Source organism: Balaenoptera musculus, chromosome 1, assembly GCF_009873245.2.
Source record: "Balaenoptera musculus isolate JJ_BM4_2016_0621 chromosome 1, mBalMus1.pri.v3, whole genome shotgun sequence".
Classification (NCBI taxonomy): Eukaryota; Metazoa; Chordata; class Mammalia; order Artiodactyla; family Balaenopteridae; genus Balaenoptera; species Balaenoptera musculus.
In genome coordinates, this window is record NC_045785.1 from 105638276 (window position 1) to 105655757 (window position 17482).

The following is a 17482-nucleotide window of genomic DNA, read 5'->3' on the forward strand; positions in this document are numbered from 1 at the left end:
TTAGACCGGACGCCGGGCATACTTTCGGTGATACCCTTCATCCACTTGCTCCAGGTATCAAGTGCCTGGGAAAAGGCTGTTTTGGTCACCAAGTGGTGAGAAATTCACTGTGGAATGAGAAGAGGCAATACTCACAAAGGGCTGAATGGGGTTGAGGAAGAGAAAATGGTAATAGGGACTCCTAGACCTTCACGTGGAGCTCTCCTGGCTGTGCTGCAAGGGGTAGCGAGGTCACCTAGTCTACACCCAGTAGAGCTCTGGGCCAGCAGAAAAACCAGAAGCAGCTCTCTTGGAGCTAGTACCTAAGACTTGTCTACCAGAAATTTTGTTATAGGAGTATGCCGTTATTCTGCAGTAAACATGCCCTTCCTCCATTGAAATCATCATCATGTCCTTCTGCCAATGGTACCTAGCTTGAGGTGTACCTCAAAGCATCCTGTTTTCTAGTAGACACTTCCTTCCTAGCCCTAAGTTTTCCAACTCTGATTCATTGTAGTATTTCAAAGTTTTGTCCATTAACGTTCATCTCAGAGGTCCTATTTGTATTTTATTTTGGCTTTTTTTAAAATTTTTATTTTATTTTTTTTATTTGTTTATTTATTATTTATTTTTGGCTGTGATGGGTCTTCGTTTCTGTGAGAGGGCTTTCTCTAGTTGCGGTGAGTGGGGGCCACTCTTCATCGCGGTGCGCAGGCCTCTCACTATCGCGGCCTCTCTTGTTGCGGAGCATGGGCTCCAGACGCGCAGGCTCAGTACTTGTGGCTCACGGGCCTAGTTGCTCCGTGGCATGTGGGATCTTCCCAGACCAGGGCTCGAACCCGTGTCCCCTGCATTGGCAGGCAGACTCTCAACCACTGCGCCACCAGGGAAGCCCTATTTTGGCTTCTTTTTTGCTCTAACATGTCCCCTGTTCCAGATAAGATCAATGACTACGAGGTCTAGGTTTTCTGGAACATTCTCAGTTCCATAAGTTCAGTCTCCTTTTCAGGGCAAATCATGTGTCCCAAGTTTTGCTTGAAAAAATATGGTTACCCCGATTTTAAAACCACCATCTGGTTTCTCCAGTCCTAACTTTTGCTTTGGTGTACTTTTCCTTTGTTGCTTTTTGGGGGCACTATTTTGTTTTATGTTTGGTAAGGAAAGGGGGTAGCTGGAAGAAGACAGTAATATTTGCTGATAACTTATTTATCATTAATTAATTCATTAATCTCTTTGGCAATCCTGCAAAGTTCATATGACTTTAGAAATGAGGCAACTGAGAAAAGTTCAATAATTTTCTCAAAGATAAAGAGCTGATAAGTATCACAGCCCAGCTTAGACTTTGATATCTGGCTCCAAATCTGGGCTTTTTCAACTGTTGCATAGATAGTATTTTCAAAGAGCATACATCTGGCTTCCATGGGACTTCACTGTCCAGCATCCTGTTTTGGGTGGTTATCTATGCTCAGTGCTGGGAAACCACATGCTGCCTCTTACCTCTTCCCAACTCTGCCTTCTGCTTCCCCACCCGGTTCTTCCCCTTTTGCACCTAACAAACCTTCTCCCAATCATATCTGATAGAAGTCGTCACTCTCACCTACTATATTCTAGACTTCTGTTGAATCCCTGACTCTCAGCTCCTGGCATAGAATCTGAGAAAAATTGCCTTCTCCTCCTCTCTTTCTGCCTTTTTTCTTACCCTTGTGGTAGAATTGTTCTCTTTGGTCCATTATTTCTGCAAACTTCTCAGGAGACATACGCTTCCGGGAGGCGAGACATTTTGGCAGGTCTGAGGTACTGGATACCAGCTTCTCCGGGGGGTGGGGGGGTGGGGGGAGCCTGGGAAGCAAAAGTAAGACTCTTAAACTTACTTCATTGTCAGCACTACTACCAATCACAAGTCCAATGGAGAGCCAGGCTCTGTGGGAGCTCCCGCCCCAGGGGAAAGTGCTCTATGTATGGCTTAGAATGTCAAGGAATGATAAAGCTCAGCAAACATAATGTTAGCAAAACATACAGGCAGACCCTCATTTAGTCACGGTGTATCCCATTTAGTGCTTAGACGTATGCCCTTGATCACATCCATCATAAAATAATCAACAAATGTTTACTGGATATCTCAAATCCATCAACTTCTCTTTAACCAGTTGCAACCAAACCACCACCATCATCTCTTGCCTAGACTATTTGCTGGAACAATCTGACTGGTTTCCCCATATTCACCTTTGTTTCTCATCAGTCTAGTCTCTAAGTAGTAGCCAGGGAAGTGCTTCGAATACATGAATTAGACAAACTTACTCTATTGCTTAAATCCCTTCAGGGCTTTCCTTCGTTCTTAATCACAACATAATTCTATCACGGTGGGAGCCTTGGTAGTGGTGAGGCAGAAAGTGGTTTCTTTTCCCAGATGAAACTGGCCAGAAGTGCCTGATCAAAAGAATGGACTCACCTGGAGAAGCATCCTGGGACACCCGAAATGAAAAGAAACTTTCCGCTAAGCCAGAGCCATAAGAGAAGGCACCAATCCTGGAGCCAGCCAAGTCCTGGGCAGAGTGACTGCAGGCAAAGAAATCAAAATCTAAAACGACACATCAACATTATGTTCTGCACTGCAAATAAACCACCAGTCTAGTCAACCTCTTGCAACTAGAAATGGGTTCTGGGCACTCTACACAAACAGGGACTTCTGGAAGACCCTGGGGGTAGGTTCAGAAGGAGGAAGACTTACCAAGAGGAGAACAGCTAAAGTCTAAGATACAGAAGTCACAGTGAGCATACCAGAATTTCTGGGATGTAAAAGGAACTTCTCCCCACCCAGGAAGACAAGATGAATTCAGTGAACTCTGAAGGCACCTCCAAGTGAAGGTCAGACCACTGGACTCATCTCAAGGCTCCCATGTTGACTGGCAGTGCTTCAGCAGTTGCACCTTTTTTTATTATATACTCATTAGGAATAATTTGAGCAAGTCCAATGATATACATATGTATTTTTCTCATGTTGTATGCATGTACTAGTAGTACAAGTGTTTTCTTGTAAAATCCACAAAATAGACTATCTATAAAAATAAAAACTAACATTTGGGCCCCTGCTGAGCTTTACTGTTTTAATTGCTTTAGACATTTAACATTCATCAAAACCTTAGAAGGTAGGTATTGTTATTGTACAAATTTTATAGTTGGGAAAAAGAAGGCACATAAAGGTTAAGTATTTTTCCAAGGTCAAAGCTAATAAATGGTAAAGATATTTGAACACAGGTTGTGAGCTCTAAAGCTAGAATCTCTTGACCAACATGCTTTACTGAGTACAGAGATTTTAAAGGATGAGATCAAAATATGCAGAAAAGTTCTACTATTTTCCTGCTGCACCAAATAGATCTTGCTCATCCCCTGGCATCATACGTGCACTTCACTTTGGAGACCACTGTTTAATACTGATGGTAAATCTACCTACACATACACCTTTGAAACCTGTTTCTTTCATTTTCCTTCCTTCCTTCTTTCTTTCCTTTTTGAAAAACTTCTGAACCAGAAGAGGAACAAAACTTGGTTGAACCCTCAGACCAGAGGCCATGGGTAAGAGGAGGTGGGGTCACATGCAGTACTCACGGGGACAGAAGTGAGGCCAGGCATCCATCCAGGGATGAAGTGTACATATTCCCGTTGTGTACGGAGAGGTAGAGGGAGGCCTTGCTCTTCTTGTTGAACATGTCTAGAGAGGCCTTTTGAAATGCTTTTTCTACGTCCTCATTGGTGTAAGTGTCTTCCAGCTTTAGCCCCCTGTGAGGCAGCCTGAGGAATAGGCCAGGCGAGAAGCCACATGAGGGAAGGAATGCAGCAAGGGGAAAAGTGTAACAGCTACTGGAGAGAAGACTTTGGAACACATGTTTTTTATAATAGAATATTTGGAAATACAGAAAACACAGAGGAAAACTGTCACTAATAGTCTTACCATTCAGAGAGAGCACTTAGGTCATAGTTTTCTTATGGGATCCATTCCTAATTTTATACAGTTTATTGGAAAGTAAAATCATGCTATACATTCTGTTTAGCATGCTTCCTTAACTAATTTTCTCTATGACATTGTCAGCTTCTCTAACATTATTTTTAAAGGCTGCCAAATGAACCATGATATGATGTACCCTACTTTAACCGATCGCCCCATTTCTGTCCTCATTAGCTAAAATACTACAGAGAATAGCTACTTGTTTTTTTTTTCAGGAAACATTTTTTCTTCATTAAAATTTTTTTATGCAATTTTAAAAGGTTACTTTCCACTTACAGTTATCACAAAATGTTGGCTATATTCCCCGTGATGTACAATACATCCTTGAGCCTATATTAGACCCAATAGTCTGTACCTCCTACACCCCTACGTTGCCCCTCCCCCTCTCCCCACTGGTACCCACTAGTTTGTTCTATCTATGAGTCTGCTTCTTTTTTGTTATATTCACTAGTATGTTGTATTTTAGATTCCACTTACAAGTGATATCATACAGCATTTGTCTTTTTCTGTCTGACTCATTTCACTTAGCATAATGTCCTCCAAGTCCACCCATGCTGTTGCAAATGGCAGAATTTTGTTCTTTTTTATGACTGAGTAGTATTCCATTGTATATGTGTACCACATCTTCTTTATCCATTCATCTGTTGATTGACACTTAGGTTGCTTCCACACCTTGGCAATTGTAAATAATGCTGCTCTGAACATTGGGGTGCATGTATCTTTTCAAATTAGTGTTTTGGGGTTTTTTTCATGTGTACCCAGGAGTAGAATTTCTGGGTCATATGGTAGTTCTATTTTTAGTTTTTTGAGGAATAGCTACATGTTCTTTTAAACATGTGGAATTACTGAGCCAAAGATTCACATCTTTTAAGGCTTTTGCTTCATGTTTTCCTATTACTCCCCCAAATCTTTGTATCAGTTTACTACTGCTCATTTTCTCATAGACTCAATTCTGGGTATTCAAAAATTTTAAATGCTATCTAAAGAAAACATTAACTTGTTTATATTTGTTACTAATGGGCATGTACATTTAAAAATGTGATTATGTGCATTTCTTCCTTGAGGAAATTTCTTGTCCATATACTTTGTTCAGTTTTCTACTTAGTGTGTTTTTCTTATTACTGATGAGACTTTCATATATTAGAGATATTAAGCTATTATCTTTGGTACATGTTAGAATTTTTTTCCATGGGGTAGGTCTTAGAAGCAGTGTTTGTGCTAATTTGGATGTTAGTGGCAGGGTTAGCAGTAGTAGTTAGAAACAAGGGCAGATGTTGGTAAAATACTCCAAAACTTGAACAGATACCAAGAAGAAATGGAAAGATTCCCTTCCCAGTGAGAACACTTTTTGTTCTTCTTTTCTAAATGTCTTGGAGTATCGCATCAATAAACAGCATTCTCTTTATTGACATCGAAGGGGAGTGAGCTGGACTATCTCTATTTCATAGGTGCGGGGATTTGAGGCAACAAGCAAGACATTCATTAAGCCATTAGCTAGTGAGAATGAGACCAGACACTCCCCAAATTGCCATCCTGCATTGTGATTATTTGCTTCTAGGTGTTTCTTTCTGTACAGACTGTGAGATCCTCTAGGCAGGTATCATGGAGTCACATCCACTTTTGTGTCCCCAGAGTTTAGTATGATGTCTGACACATAGTTGATGTTCATAACATGTTTATTGCCTGAATAATTTAGCCACACTCCCTTTCCCCTTTTTCTTACTCTCCGAAGCTTCTTATAGTCACTTGATCTAGAGGTTCTGGCAGGGCCCCTGTGCTCCCTAAGATACAAGGTGAGGTCTCTGAGAAGACAATAACGCACTAACCCACGTGAGGACTTGGTGTCATTTCTACTGTGTTGGAGGATTGTTGTCTTTTCCCACAGGAGTGGCTGGTGGTCCAGACTCAAGGCATGAGGAAGCCTCCTCCTTCTCACCAATCATGAGCCTCTAGGCTCCTCATGAAGAGGACTCACCTGAAGGCTTCCAGCCTCTTATAGAGGCCGGTCTGTGTGTTGCTACTGGCTAACAGAAAGTCATTGAACATCAGGTGAGCCAGGGATTTCTGGACCATCTTGCAGAAGGGTGTGTGAAAGATGTAAACTGTAAATCATCAAGAGTGAAATGTCGATCGATGCCAGCTGGAAGAAGAAGTGTGAAAGCAAGGATGTGGCATGATCCACTTAGACATACTCTCCAAGATCTGACTGTGCTGAGGTCTTCCAGAAAACTGGCTCCTACCTCCGGCAAACACACAGAGGTTTGTTCATTCATTTTACAAACATTTTACTAAGCACTCTACTCATAAAGAAGGTAAAGAAACAAATATTTTCTTCCTATCTGCCATTGCCAATCTCTATGACAAATAATTCCTCAAATCAACCTCGTACTGTATTATTTTCTCTATTTTCCAGGGGAGAAAACAGAGTCGCCAAAATATGAAGCTGAGTCATGTGTCCAAGGTCACCCAGCTTGAAAACAGCTGGCTTTGGCTTTGGGTTCTGGTGTCTCTGGATCTACACTCCAGACTCTCTCATATTCCAAAGAGAAGGGCAATGCACCCCCTGCCCTTAGGAAAGTTTACAATTTGGTGCTGAGATCCAAAGTGGCATTGGTCAAATTCCACATGAGATTAAGGAGTAAAATTAGAATGTCATAAGAATTCAGAGGATGTCAGAGCAATTAGCCAATAACAATTTTACAGTGGATGGGCAGAGGCAGAGAGGTCCAAGTTGACTCCTTTCCCATGGAGGCAGCCAGCATCCCACCCAGTGCAGCAGAGAGGGGCCACCCCTAAAGCGTCCATGCTGTGATGCTTCAGCACATGCATTTTCCCACACTGAAACCTGCCTTTTTTAGGTGCCTATCTGGGCATGGCTAAACAGGTAGGAACCCCCCCTTTATTTTTTAAGTATATGGGTTTCTCTTTATTTTTAAAAGAAGATTCGTTTCTTTTCTGATTATGGAATTGGTACATATTTTTTAGCAGAAAACTTCAGAAAGTAAGGTGAAAATAAAATCAACTTCCAACACTACCAGGCAAAGAAAAAAAATCACTGATAACACTTAAGTATACTGAAAATATAGGTAAGAATTTTCAACATCAACCAGACTTTAAAAGGTGGCAAACTATAAACCAAGAGTCAAATCACTCCTGACTTCATCAGAAACGAATCCTGGCCGCCACAGAATGTGGTCACTCTGATTCACACAGTACCTCCCCAAGTGGCTGGCACCACTGACTTCAGCTTTGACCTTGGATTGTTTACTTCCTTTCATTTAACTCAAGTTAGAGGCAATTTCATACTTGACTTTGGATGACTTCAAAGGGACTTTAGCCTAGGCCCAGGAAAGGATGTCAGAAGAAGGGGACATGAAACAATTCTCTTGTGATCATTTGCAGAGGAGAAAAGAGTCCTTGTCTTAAGAGTTTAGGACATACTCTTGGCCTCGTGTAAATAGGGTCCCCACCTTCTGCCCTCTGAGCCCCATACTTTGCTCCCACTCGTTCTGGATCTTTTGACGGTATAACATGTAGCATCGGTCCAGCGCCCGTAAGTAGCGCTGGATGGAGAGCTTCCCATCCAATTGTGGGCACTCTGAAGTCATATCTGCTTTGTAGAAGTCATATATATACATTCTCCATGTGGGTTGCTCTAAGCCCTGGCAAGGCACACAGAGGGATTCGGGAACTGTACAAGGCAGCCCACGTTGAGCAGAGAGGGTAGGAGAGCCACATACAAGCAGCCCCCTGGTCTTTATCTTTCTCGTGCCCAAGCCTGAGCCCACCGAACATCCCTCATGTGTTCAAAGGGAGTTGATTAGATTGCCGCTTTTTTATAAATGAGATGTATATTTCCATTTCCATACCTAGGTGGGCTTAAAAAATCTGGAATAGACACCAAAAGTCTCAAAGGAAAGCTCTCACTTTATACCCAATTATCTTCTTTCATTTTCAGTTGTCAGTTTAGCTCTCAAAGGGTCCTTGTCAGCAGCATCAGTGCCAGCAGTTCCACACATCATTATCCCAAAGTGTGATGGTGCAGAAGAGGCGACCTTGCCGATCCCTCTCTTCCCCTCTTCCCTGCCCTCTGCTCCCCAGTCTAGTCTTTTGAAGGCAGTCAATATCAACATCAAATCCACATTTCAGCCCTGCATAGTGGGTGTGCCAACTTGGAACTAGGAGCTAGGTATTTGGCTACGCCATGCACAGTCTCCCGGCACCACGTAGCCACTGTTTGCTACAAACCTCTCTCGAGGGCCAGAGGGGCCTTGGGCCCAACCAGCATTGCCACAGCTCCAGCCCTGCCTGTGGGGTGAATATTACCACTGGAGTACACTGCGATGTCTCCACAGACCACCAGGGCATAGTGACTTGTAATGAGAGACAGGAAATAATGATTATCACTACCAAATCTCAAGTAGACTGAAAGCCTCCTGTGTGCCAGGCACAATTTTAGGTACTGGAGATAGATCACTGAACCAAAATAAAAATTCTTGCCCCATGGAACTTATGTCCTAGTGAAATTCATCATGACACCTGTGAAATGCAATGTCAAAACTCAGTGTTCTGTGACTCTAGCTGTAAAATCCTCATTTATTCAGAATTCAGTTTCTGAATTCAATGAAAAATTCATAAATTAGCACTTCTGAAGATGATTTAGGTTTGTACTGATCACCTTACAGCACTTCACAGTACTACAGTGGAAATTTCTTTCAAATCATAGAAGGCCAAGGGATGGGGAGGGAAACTAATATTTGAAATCCTAGATAGACACGAGCTATCCTCAAACAATCCTTAAAATAATCCAATGAGGCAGGAAATATCCACATTTACAAAGGAAGACACTGCCTTCTAGAGAATCCAAGTAATTTGTCTAAGGTCACCCACCTCATGAATATGGAATTATATATTCAGACCCAGTTCTGACTGGATCCTGAACCACGTGCTTTGAACTATCTGGTATTACTTTCCTTCTGAGAAGAGTTAGTGTCAAGTAACCACATTTAATGTAGGTGACCCATAGTAACTACTTCTATCGTAGCCAGATGATTATTCAATAAATAATTGTTGTCTTGAATATTATTTGTTCCTCTTTCATCTGATAGTACTGCCCACCCTCAAACTTGGGTTTGTGAGAGAAACATGGCAGCAATTTTAGTATTCTACCTAAACTGTGAGGAAGCCCCCAGGATTTACGCCAGCACTTGTGTTGAGAGCCATTATTTCTGTATAATTCAGTCCTCACAATAAGCCTATCTGTCAGATACAGTTATCTCCTCTTTATAGACAAAGGAATTGAGACCCAAAGAACTTGAGTCACTTGCCTAAAGCCACACAGCTAATAGATGGTAGGATAAAGATTCAGAATCAGGATTCCAATCCAAATTCATTGAAACCCAAGAAACTTCTCTTAAGATTATATAACAATTCAAACTCCAACCCCAACAAAACAGTATTGTTTTTTTTCTCTGCAATTTTATATATGTAAATATATAAAAATATATAATATATAATAAACATATTATATAATATATCTAAACAAAATTTATATATGTATATAAAATTTGGAAACTATAGAATAGTATTTAGAAGCCATTAAGGAAAAAACCAGTCAATTAGACTGCCTAAAATTAAAACCTTCTATCAGAAACAAACTCAAAAGACAAACTGGGGAAGTATTTACAGTACGTAAAGCCAACAAAGGATTATTTTCATTCATATATAAGCGCCTCATAAGAAAGATAAGATATGTAATAGAAAAATGGCCAATAAACATCATAAAAATATCAAAGTTCTCTTATAATAACAAAGGAAAATCAATGATATTATTATTTTATTTATTAAACTGACAAAGATTAGAAAGTTTGATAATATATATTGTAGGAATGTACTTTAGTACAACACGTTGAAGAGCAATTTGGCACATTCTATCAAACTTTTAGTTCAAACTATTCTGCAATTCCACTTCTAGGAATCTATTCCTAGAACATATTATCATGAGAGTGCAAAACTATTATACAATGTTCATTAAAACAGTATTTATAATTGCAAAAAACATACATCAATCTAAATATCCATCTATATGGGACTAAGGTTTGGCATATCTATCAATAGAATATTATGTGGCTTTTAAAACAATGACTTTAGGTGACCTTATGTGTATATCTATCTATAGATCTATATATATATCTTATATCTATTTATTTATCTATAGAATGACCTCTAAGATATCATAGAGATGAGGAATAATGTGTACAATGTTAAAAAATGAATAGATAAGGGTACGTAGAAAATTCCTGGAGGAATACATAGAAACTGTCAGTGTTCCTGGAAAAATACATAGAAACTGTCAGTGTTAAATTATGGGAGTTGGTAATGGGGTGTCAAAGGGAAATTTTTCTTTACTTTTCACCCTTTTGTGTGTGTGTGTGTGTGTGTGTGTGTGTGTGTTTAACTGTTGGTTTCAATTACCTTCATTTAAAACAAAAAAAGACAAGAAAAAATGAGGTCTCTCAGGCAATCTGAGCCAGTACCACTCTTTCCTTCCCTCATACTCTACTGTCTCTCTGGAATGGTCCAGAACTTCTTGGTGAGCCCCAGAACCACCTTCTCCTATCTGAGGGTCCCCAGGTGGATGGCTGGCCAGGTCAGAAGCAGAGATCACATCTACACTGTCCTTGTCTGGTTTTAGCAGTTGCCATTAGACTCAAGCTTAAATATGCTTTTTGTTTTAGTATAGATTAACAATTTACATCCTAATAGTTTGTATAAATTTTTTCCCCCCAAGACATCACATTAAAGAAGGATGCATTTGCAGCCCTCTCCTGTGGAATACCCAACCATTCAGCAGAATCTGCTCATTTGAAATGACATGTTTGAAGCTGATAATGCCCCCAAATATAGGCTCTGATTTTTGGTTAAAGGCTGGTGAGTGTCCCTTGCCCTTCACTTCTACTCTCTAACTAAATGCTGGGTTGGACATATTGGTGGTGACAGTAGTAGGGGTTGCTGAAGAGGTAATAATACAAATGCCAAGCAGGAGAAGCACTGAAAGTACAGATTTGATGATGTAGAGACTAGAACATGCCAAATCAATGGAATCATTGATGGCAAGGCTATGCAGTGCAGTTGAAAAAAACACTGAATGGGTGAATGGAATTGTACTGCCTTGCTGCATGAACAGAGACAAACCATTAAACTCTTCTTGGCCTCTTTTTAAAGTGAAAAATATTGGATTAGATAGTCTCTAGGGTCACCGCCAACATCAAGACTTCATAATTAATTTTATAATTAATGTTTATTATGGTTTCTAAAGTTTAAATTCTAGTTTCCAACTTAGTAAATGTAGGGCCTTGTCTGCCCAGGTACTGTTTTTTCACATCTCCATTGATATCTTGTTTAATGCCTGGAAGGCAGGTAGGCAAACAAAAACTCTGAGTCTCACAGAGGTTAAGGGACTTGTCATCAATTATTGACAGACCTAGGTTTCTAACTCTCCTAGGAACCAGGCAAGGGAGAGAAAGTAGAAATACTCTGTGTCATAGTCTATCCTGTGATTCTTTGGGTCTATTTTTTTCGGGGTGTTTTTCCTTAACACCTAAACTTGTTTAAATCCTTTAACATCACCAATCTCTTTCCCACTCAGAGACTTGGGAGAAACCTTAGAGAAACAGGAAGAGTGAAATGGGAAATATACCGAATTTGATTTGGTGTCTTGCTTCTGCCACGCGCTACGTGTAAGATATTAGATCCTCCGTTTTCTCCCCCGTAAATCAGATATGACACCCACTTCCTAGGCTGTTGTGAGGACCAAATGAATGACTCTGTGAACATGCTCCCTAATTAACTGTATAAAGCTATACAAGTCTGAGTGGTTATTATCATTGTGGTTGTTGGATGATCGCAGCAGCTGTATGAAGAAGGTGTCCTTCCCTCCCTGGATGAAACCACCCAAGGAAAGGAGAAGCAAAACTGAGGATTCGGCCTCCAACCCAGCTCCCTTCTTATATAAGGCCTCTGGCAGCACGTACCATCCCAGGAGCTGGACTCCAGATTTTATAACAACTCAAACTCCAACCCCAACAAAACAGTATTTTTTTTTCTCTGCAATTTTATATACGTAAATATATAAAAATATAAAATATAAAATAAACATATATATAATATATAAAACAAAACACTGAATAGAGAGAGGCAGTGTCACCACTGAATAGAGAGAGTCAGTGTCACCGTAGCAGGCACTGGTGGTGTCTATGCCCTCAATGTCAGTGTTGCCTGAATCCTGGAAGAGCTCCATGAGCACTGTTTTGACAGCCTTGGACTTGTCGATGATGGTCTCAGTGCCCACTTCCAGCTGGCCCACAGATTCCCATGGGAGCTGCGTGAGCTCCATCAACTGCTGCACCACCGTCAGGCACAGGGAGTTGATGCCCTCCTGGACTGAGCAGAAGCCCATCTGGGTTTGGCCCATGCCCACTGTGTACTTCCCTGCCTCCACATCGTTAAACTTCTCCATGTCTGTTTGGTCCACATATTGGGCTGGGAAGTAGACCTCCAGGGCAAGGATGCCCACATTCTTTGGCCAAGTATCTCTTTTGGCCAAGGGGATAGCAGGGACTGTAGAAAACCTGTAGTAGAGAAAACAATCAAAATTCCACTAATGGGCTCTAGCTAGTTTCCTCAAAAGACAGTACAGCAAACATTTCATTCATTTTTTAAAAAATATATTTTAAAGATATCAGATGAATACAAGTTTAGGATTGTTATATTTTTATCAGATGAATACAAATTTCGAATTGTTGTATTTTCCTGTTGAATTTACCCTTTTATCCTTAGTAAATGTCCCTCTGGCCTTTTTTATAGCTAAATACATGTGGAACAAGCAACGTCTGTGGGAATACAGAAGACTGAGAGGGCAATTCCAAACTGGAGCAGAGAGAAAGTGGAGAAAGATTCAGTAAAGAGGGAAGAAAACTGTTTCTTTCCTGGACCCACCACCTCTCCTCAACCCTGACTCCTAATCCCTCTGGAGAAGATCTGGAGTTTCTCCTTCTAGCTACAAGTAAAGAACTCACCAAGTCCACCTTCTATTTGTTCCACATAAAAAGTACCTGAAAGCTGGTTACTTTAGAGGTATTCTTAATTTTCCAGATGGTGAAAGCAAGGCACACATTGGTGAAGCGATGTGCTCAGGGTAACTTCTCCGTTTCTCATCTGTTAGAAATATTCTGTCTTTTCACTCATGAGTGCCACCAAATTCCTTTGACTTGGAATTGGAATTTGACTTGGAATTTCCACAGGAATTGTAGCTCAGATGGAATGTATCCATCAGTCATCCTCAGGATTCTGGGCTTCTTGTAACCCCAGTTTTCCCATCACAGAGGTCACTTTAATGGACTGCTGTGAGGCAAAAGTGGATCATGCGATCACAAGATACTGAGGCAAAGTGATAAATGTTTATTCATATCTGACAAAAGAGAATTGAAGTTTAGTTCTCTGCCCTATTGATTTGGTGACACTCAAATAATTAGAGTTTATACTCTCAAATGTTTGTGGAAGAGCTTCCCAGTACCTAGAGCTAATGGTTACCCAGAGCTCAGTCCTGTGCTTGGCTGGGTTTTCTCTCATTCTCATTCTCCCTCTGTCTTCTCTAAGCTGCCCCCATCCCTCTCTTCCCAGTTAGAAATCTCAAGTCACAAGGAAAGTTTCCAAGAATTAGTCACTTTGTAACTTTTGTAAATGTCTTGGTAGGGGGTTATTACTTGGAAATGGATTCCAGAGCCTTGAAGAAAAGTTAACATGTAGAGGTTTCCAGAAACATCAGGCCACTGGAGTTAAGAGTATCCATTTAATCTTGTACTTTCTCTAAACAATAATCACTTTATTTAATTTAAAACTGGTTTTGTTCTGGTGTTGCTTGGTTCAAGAACATGCATCAAACTTTTATTTCTTTACTCAATCTCGCCTCCTTCTCTTGTGTTTCAAAATTAGCTATTAGGGCTTCCCTGGTGGTGCAGTGGTTAAGAATCCACCTGCCATTGCAAGGGACACGGGTTCAAGCCCTAGCCTGGGAAGATCCCACATGCCGTGGAGCAACTAAGCTGGTGTGCCACAACTACTTAGCCTGTGCTCTAGAGCCCGCGAGCCACAACTACTGAGCCCATGTGCCACAACTACTGAAGCCCACACACCTAGAGCCTGTGCTCTGCAACAAGAGAAACCATGACAATGAGAAGCCCACGCACTGCAACAAAGAGTAGCCCCAACTCACCGCAACTAGAGAGAGCCCGTGCGCAGCAACGAATACCCAACACAGCCAAAAAAAAAAACACAAACAAAAAACAAAATTAGCTATTATATGCCAGGCACTGTGCTATGGAGGGCTGTGGGGGTGAAGGGGATGGGCGGAGGTCAAGGTTCTTGGGGGCCTCCTCCACCAGTAGGAGGAATGAGATAAGCACATACATGCTATATAACCCAACCAAGAGTCAGAATGTGATAAAGGCCATAAGAGGGATATGGGCAAAACCCCACGGGAATTCAAAGGAAGCAGAGATTTCCTGTGTGTGGGAGAATCAGGAATGGCCTCATGGAAGAGGCTAAATTTGAGGTCAACCTTGATGGATAAGTGGAGCTTCTTCTGATGGAGAATTGGAGGGTGGCTGCAGGGGCAGTGCCACAGCAGGGGGTGATTGAACGGGTAAGGGTACCTGGAGCAGAGCGTGAAGGGGGGCAGGAGGACGACAAATGAGAAAAGCAGGAGGGGACCATGAAGTGGAGGGCAAAGTTCTTCCTTATTTTAAAGGCGGTTGAAGCACATGGTGTGGGAGCCGTCTTTATGGTGGATTTAGAGCGAACGCGGGTTGGATTAGAGGGGATAGACATACAGAGAAAAGGAGAGCCATAAAGAGGACTCTTGATACCCATTCAGGCCATGGAAAATGGGATTAGCTGTGAGTACACCAGAAGGGAAATGTGAATGATAATTCCAAGTGTTTGAACCAAGGACATCAGAAGGAGGGGGCAGGTTAGGGGGGACTGAGGTTTATCTCTTGGAGGACAGCCAACGGTTGCTTATTGAGACAAGCAAATCCACTTCAATCCCTTCCTCACAAATGCAAAAACATGTTAAAGTCTGAACTGGGACATTAGGCCTGTACTCAGGGAGCGGGGAAGTGTGTTGATGATGGTGGGAAGTCATGAAGAAAATAAGAAGGCTAAAGGTATCTCCTCCCACCCGACACGTCCATGCACCCAGGTTCCCTGGGCACCAGGCAAGGGAAGACACTGGACGAAAGGTGTTTTTCTAAATATTCTTGGAACGCAGTGTAGAAATGGGAAGTAAGAAAGGGCTAGTCCTAAAGTACAGTGGATGGTTTAGGGGTCCCCGGGTGCTAGCGGTAGCTGTGTTACCATCAATGCTGGGAGACTGTGAGCCCTTGGGCTGGACTGGGGGAGTGTTTGCAAAAAGAAAAGGAGTGTGTGTGTGCTTCTGTGCACAAGTACATGGTACACACACACACACACACGCACACACATACACTCTTATCTTTACATCTCATGTCCCCCTTTCATGAAATCAGAGAGCAGAGAAACACGCTTTTTATCCTCAGTCCATTTTGAATCTGGCTGCAGTGACTTAAAGCAGCTGGTTTTACTAACACAGCAGGTGACGCAGAATCCTGAAGGTCTCAGCAGGGGCTGGAGGGAAAGGTGCAAACGGTGGTGGAGAGAATGCCATGGGCCCTGGTACTGATATTTCCACTGCTTTGTGCCACTGGGGGTGTAAAACGTGTCTTGCTGACATCAGCAGGTGCCAGAGGTTTGGGATCCTGGAATTCTGTAAACAGACCTGGGCTGTCTCTTTAGAGATGAGGTGACTGAGACCTTGAGAAGTTAACTTGCTTCTCTAAGGCTGTGCCCAAGCCTTGCCAACTTTTGACTGGGATTCTAGTGTCTTCTGCCTACAGAAACCCTGCCCCTGCTTATCGAGGCTCTGTGGCTTCTAAAACTGGGCACAACTTCTCACTTAGAACGTGGGCAAGTCGGCTGGGCATTAGAGAGGATAGAGAGCTTCCTCCATTTCTTCTGTTTTTATTGTCGTTCTTGTGTTTGTATAGCGCTATACAATTTCCAAGTGCAATGCAATAAGTGCTGCAATAAAAGTACAGGAGCCCTAAAGAGGTGATCGTCATTTGAAGCTCAAGATCCCCTGAGGAGGAAAGGTCTACTTTACTGATGAGGCTAGTGATATGTGGACAGGTGATCCAGCTTTCCCAAAGATCTACAGCTAGTAAATGGCAGCTTGGGCACTCAACCATGTCTTTTGACTCCAGATTCTATCTTCCCTACTTACTTTTGTGTGTGTGTGTGGTTTTTTTTAATGTCTTTCTTGGAGTATAATTGCTTTACATTGTTGTGTTAGTTGCTGCTGTATAACAAAGTGAATCAGCTATACGTATACATATATCCCCATATCTCTTCCCTCTTGCATCTCCCTCCCTCCCACCCTCCCTATCCCACCCTCCCTATCCCACCCTTCTAGCTGGTCACAAGGCACCAAGCTGATCTCCCTGTGCTATGTGACTGCTTCCCACTAGCTATCTATTTTACATTTGGTACTGTATATATGTCCATATGTACACTACCACTCTCTCACTTTGTCCCAGCTTATGCTTCCCTCTCCCCATGTCCTCAAGTCCATTCTCTAGTAGGTCTGTGTCTTTATTCCTGTCTTGCCCCTAGGTTCTTCATGACCATTAAATTTTATTTTATTTTTTTAGACTCCATTTATATGTGTTAGCATACGGTATTTGTTTTTCTCTTTCTGACTTACTTCACTCTGTATGACAGATTCTAGGTCCATCCACCTCACTACAAATAACTCAATTTTGTTTCTTTTTATGGCTGAGTAATATTCCCTTGTATATATGTGTCACATCTTCTTTATCCATTTATCTGTTGATGAGCTCTTAGGTTGCTTCCATATCCTGGCTATTGTAAATAGAGTTGCAATGAATGAACATTGTGGTACATGTCTCTTTTTGAATTATGGTTTTCTCAGGGTATATGCCCAGTAGTGGGATTGCTGGGTCATATGGTAGTTCTATTTTTAGTTTTTTAAGGAACCTCCATACTGTTCTCCATAGTGGCTATCTCAATTTACATTCCCACCAACAGTGCAGGAGTGTTCCCTTTTCTCCACACCCTCTCCAGCATTTGTTGTTTGCAGATTTTTTGATGATGGCCATTCTGACCGGTGTGAGGTGATACCTCACTGTAGTTTTGATTTGCATTTCTCTAATGATTAGTGATGTTGAGCATCCTTTCATGTGTTTGTTGGCAATCTGTATACCTTCTTTGGAGAAATGTCTTTTCAGGTCTCCCCCCTATTTTTGGATTGGGTTTGTTTTTTTGATATAGAGCTGTATGAGCTGCTTGTATATTTTGGAGATTAATCCTTTGTCAGTTGCTTCATTTGCAAATATTTTTCTCCCA

General features: G+C 41.6%; 1 protein-coding gene across 1 annotated transcript in view; it reads right to left on the reverse strand.

The window, feature by feature from the left end:
* HMGCS2 (3-hydroxy-3-methylglutaryl-CoA synthase 2) overlaps positions 1-17482 on the reverse strand; it is a 36451-nt gene continuing 18969 nt past the window's right edge. Inside the window, 10 exon segments of the mRNA XM_036865158.1 lie at positions 1-107; positions 1679-1794; positions 2419-2535; positions 3586-3756; positions 5958-6081; positions 6084-6122; positions 7476-7617; positions 7619-7644; positions 12016-12049; positions 12192-12612. Coding sequence (XP_036721053.1) covers positions 1-107; positions 1679-1794; positions 2419-2535; positions 3586-3756; positions 5958-6081; positions 6084-6122; positions 7476-7617; positions 7619-7644; positions 12016-12049; positions 12192-12612 — 1297 coding nt within the window.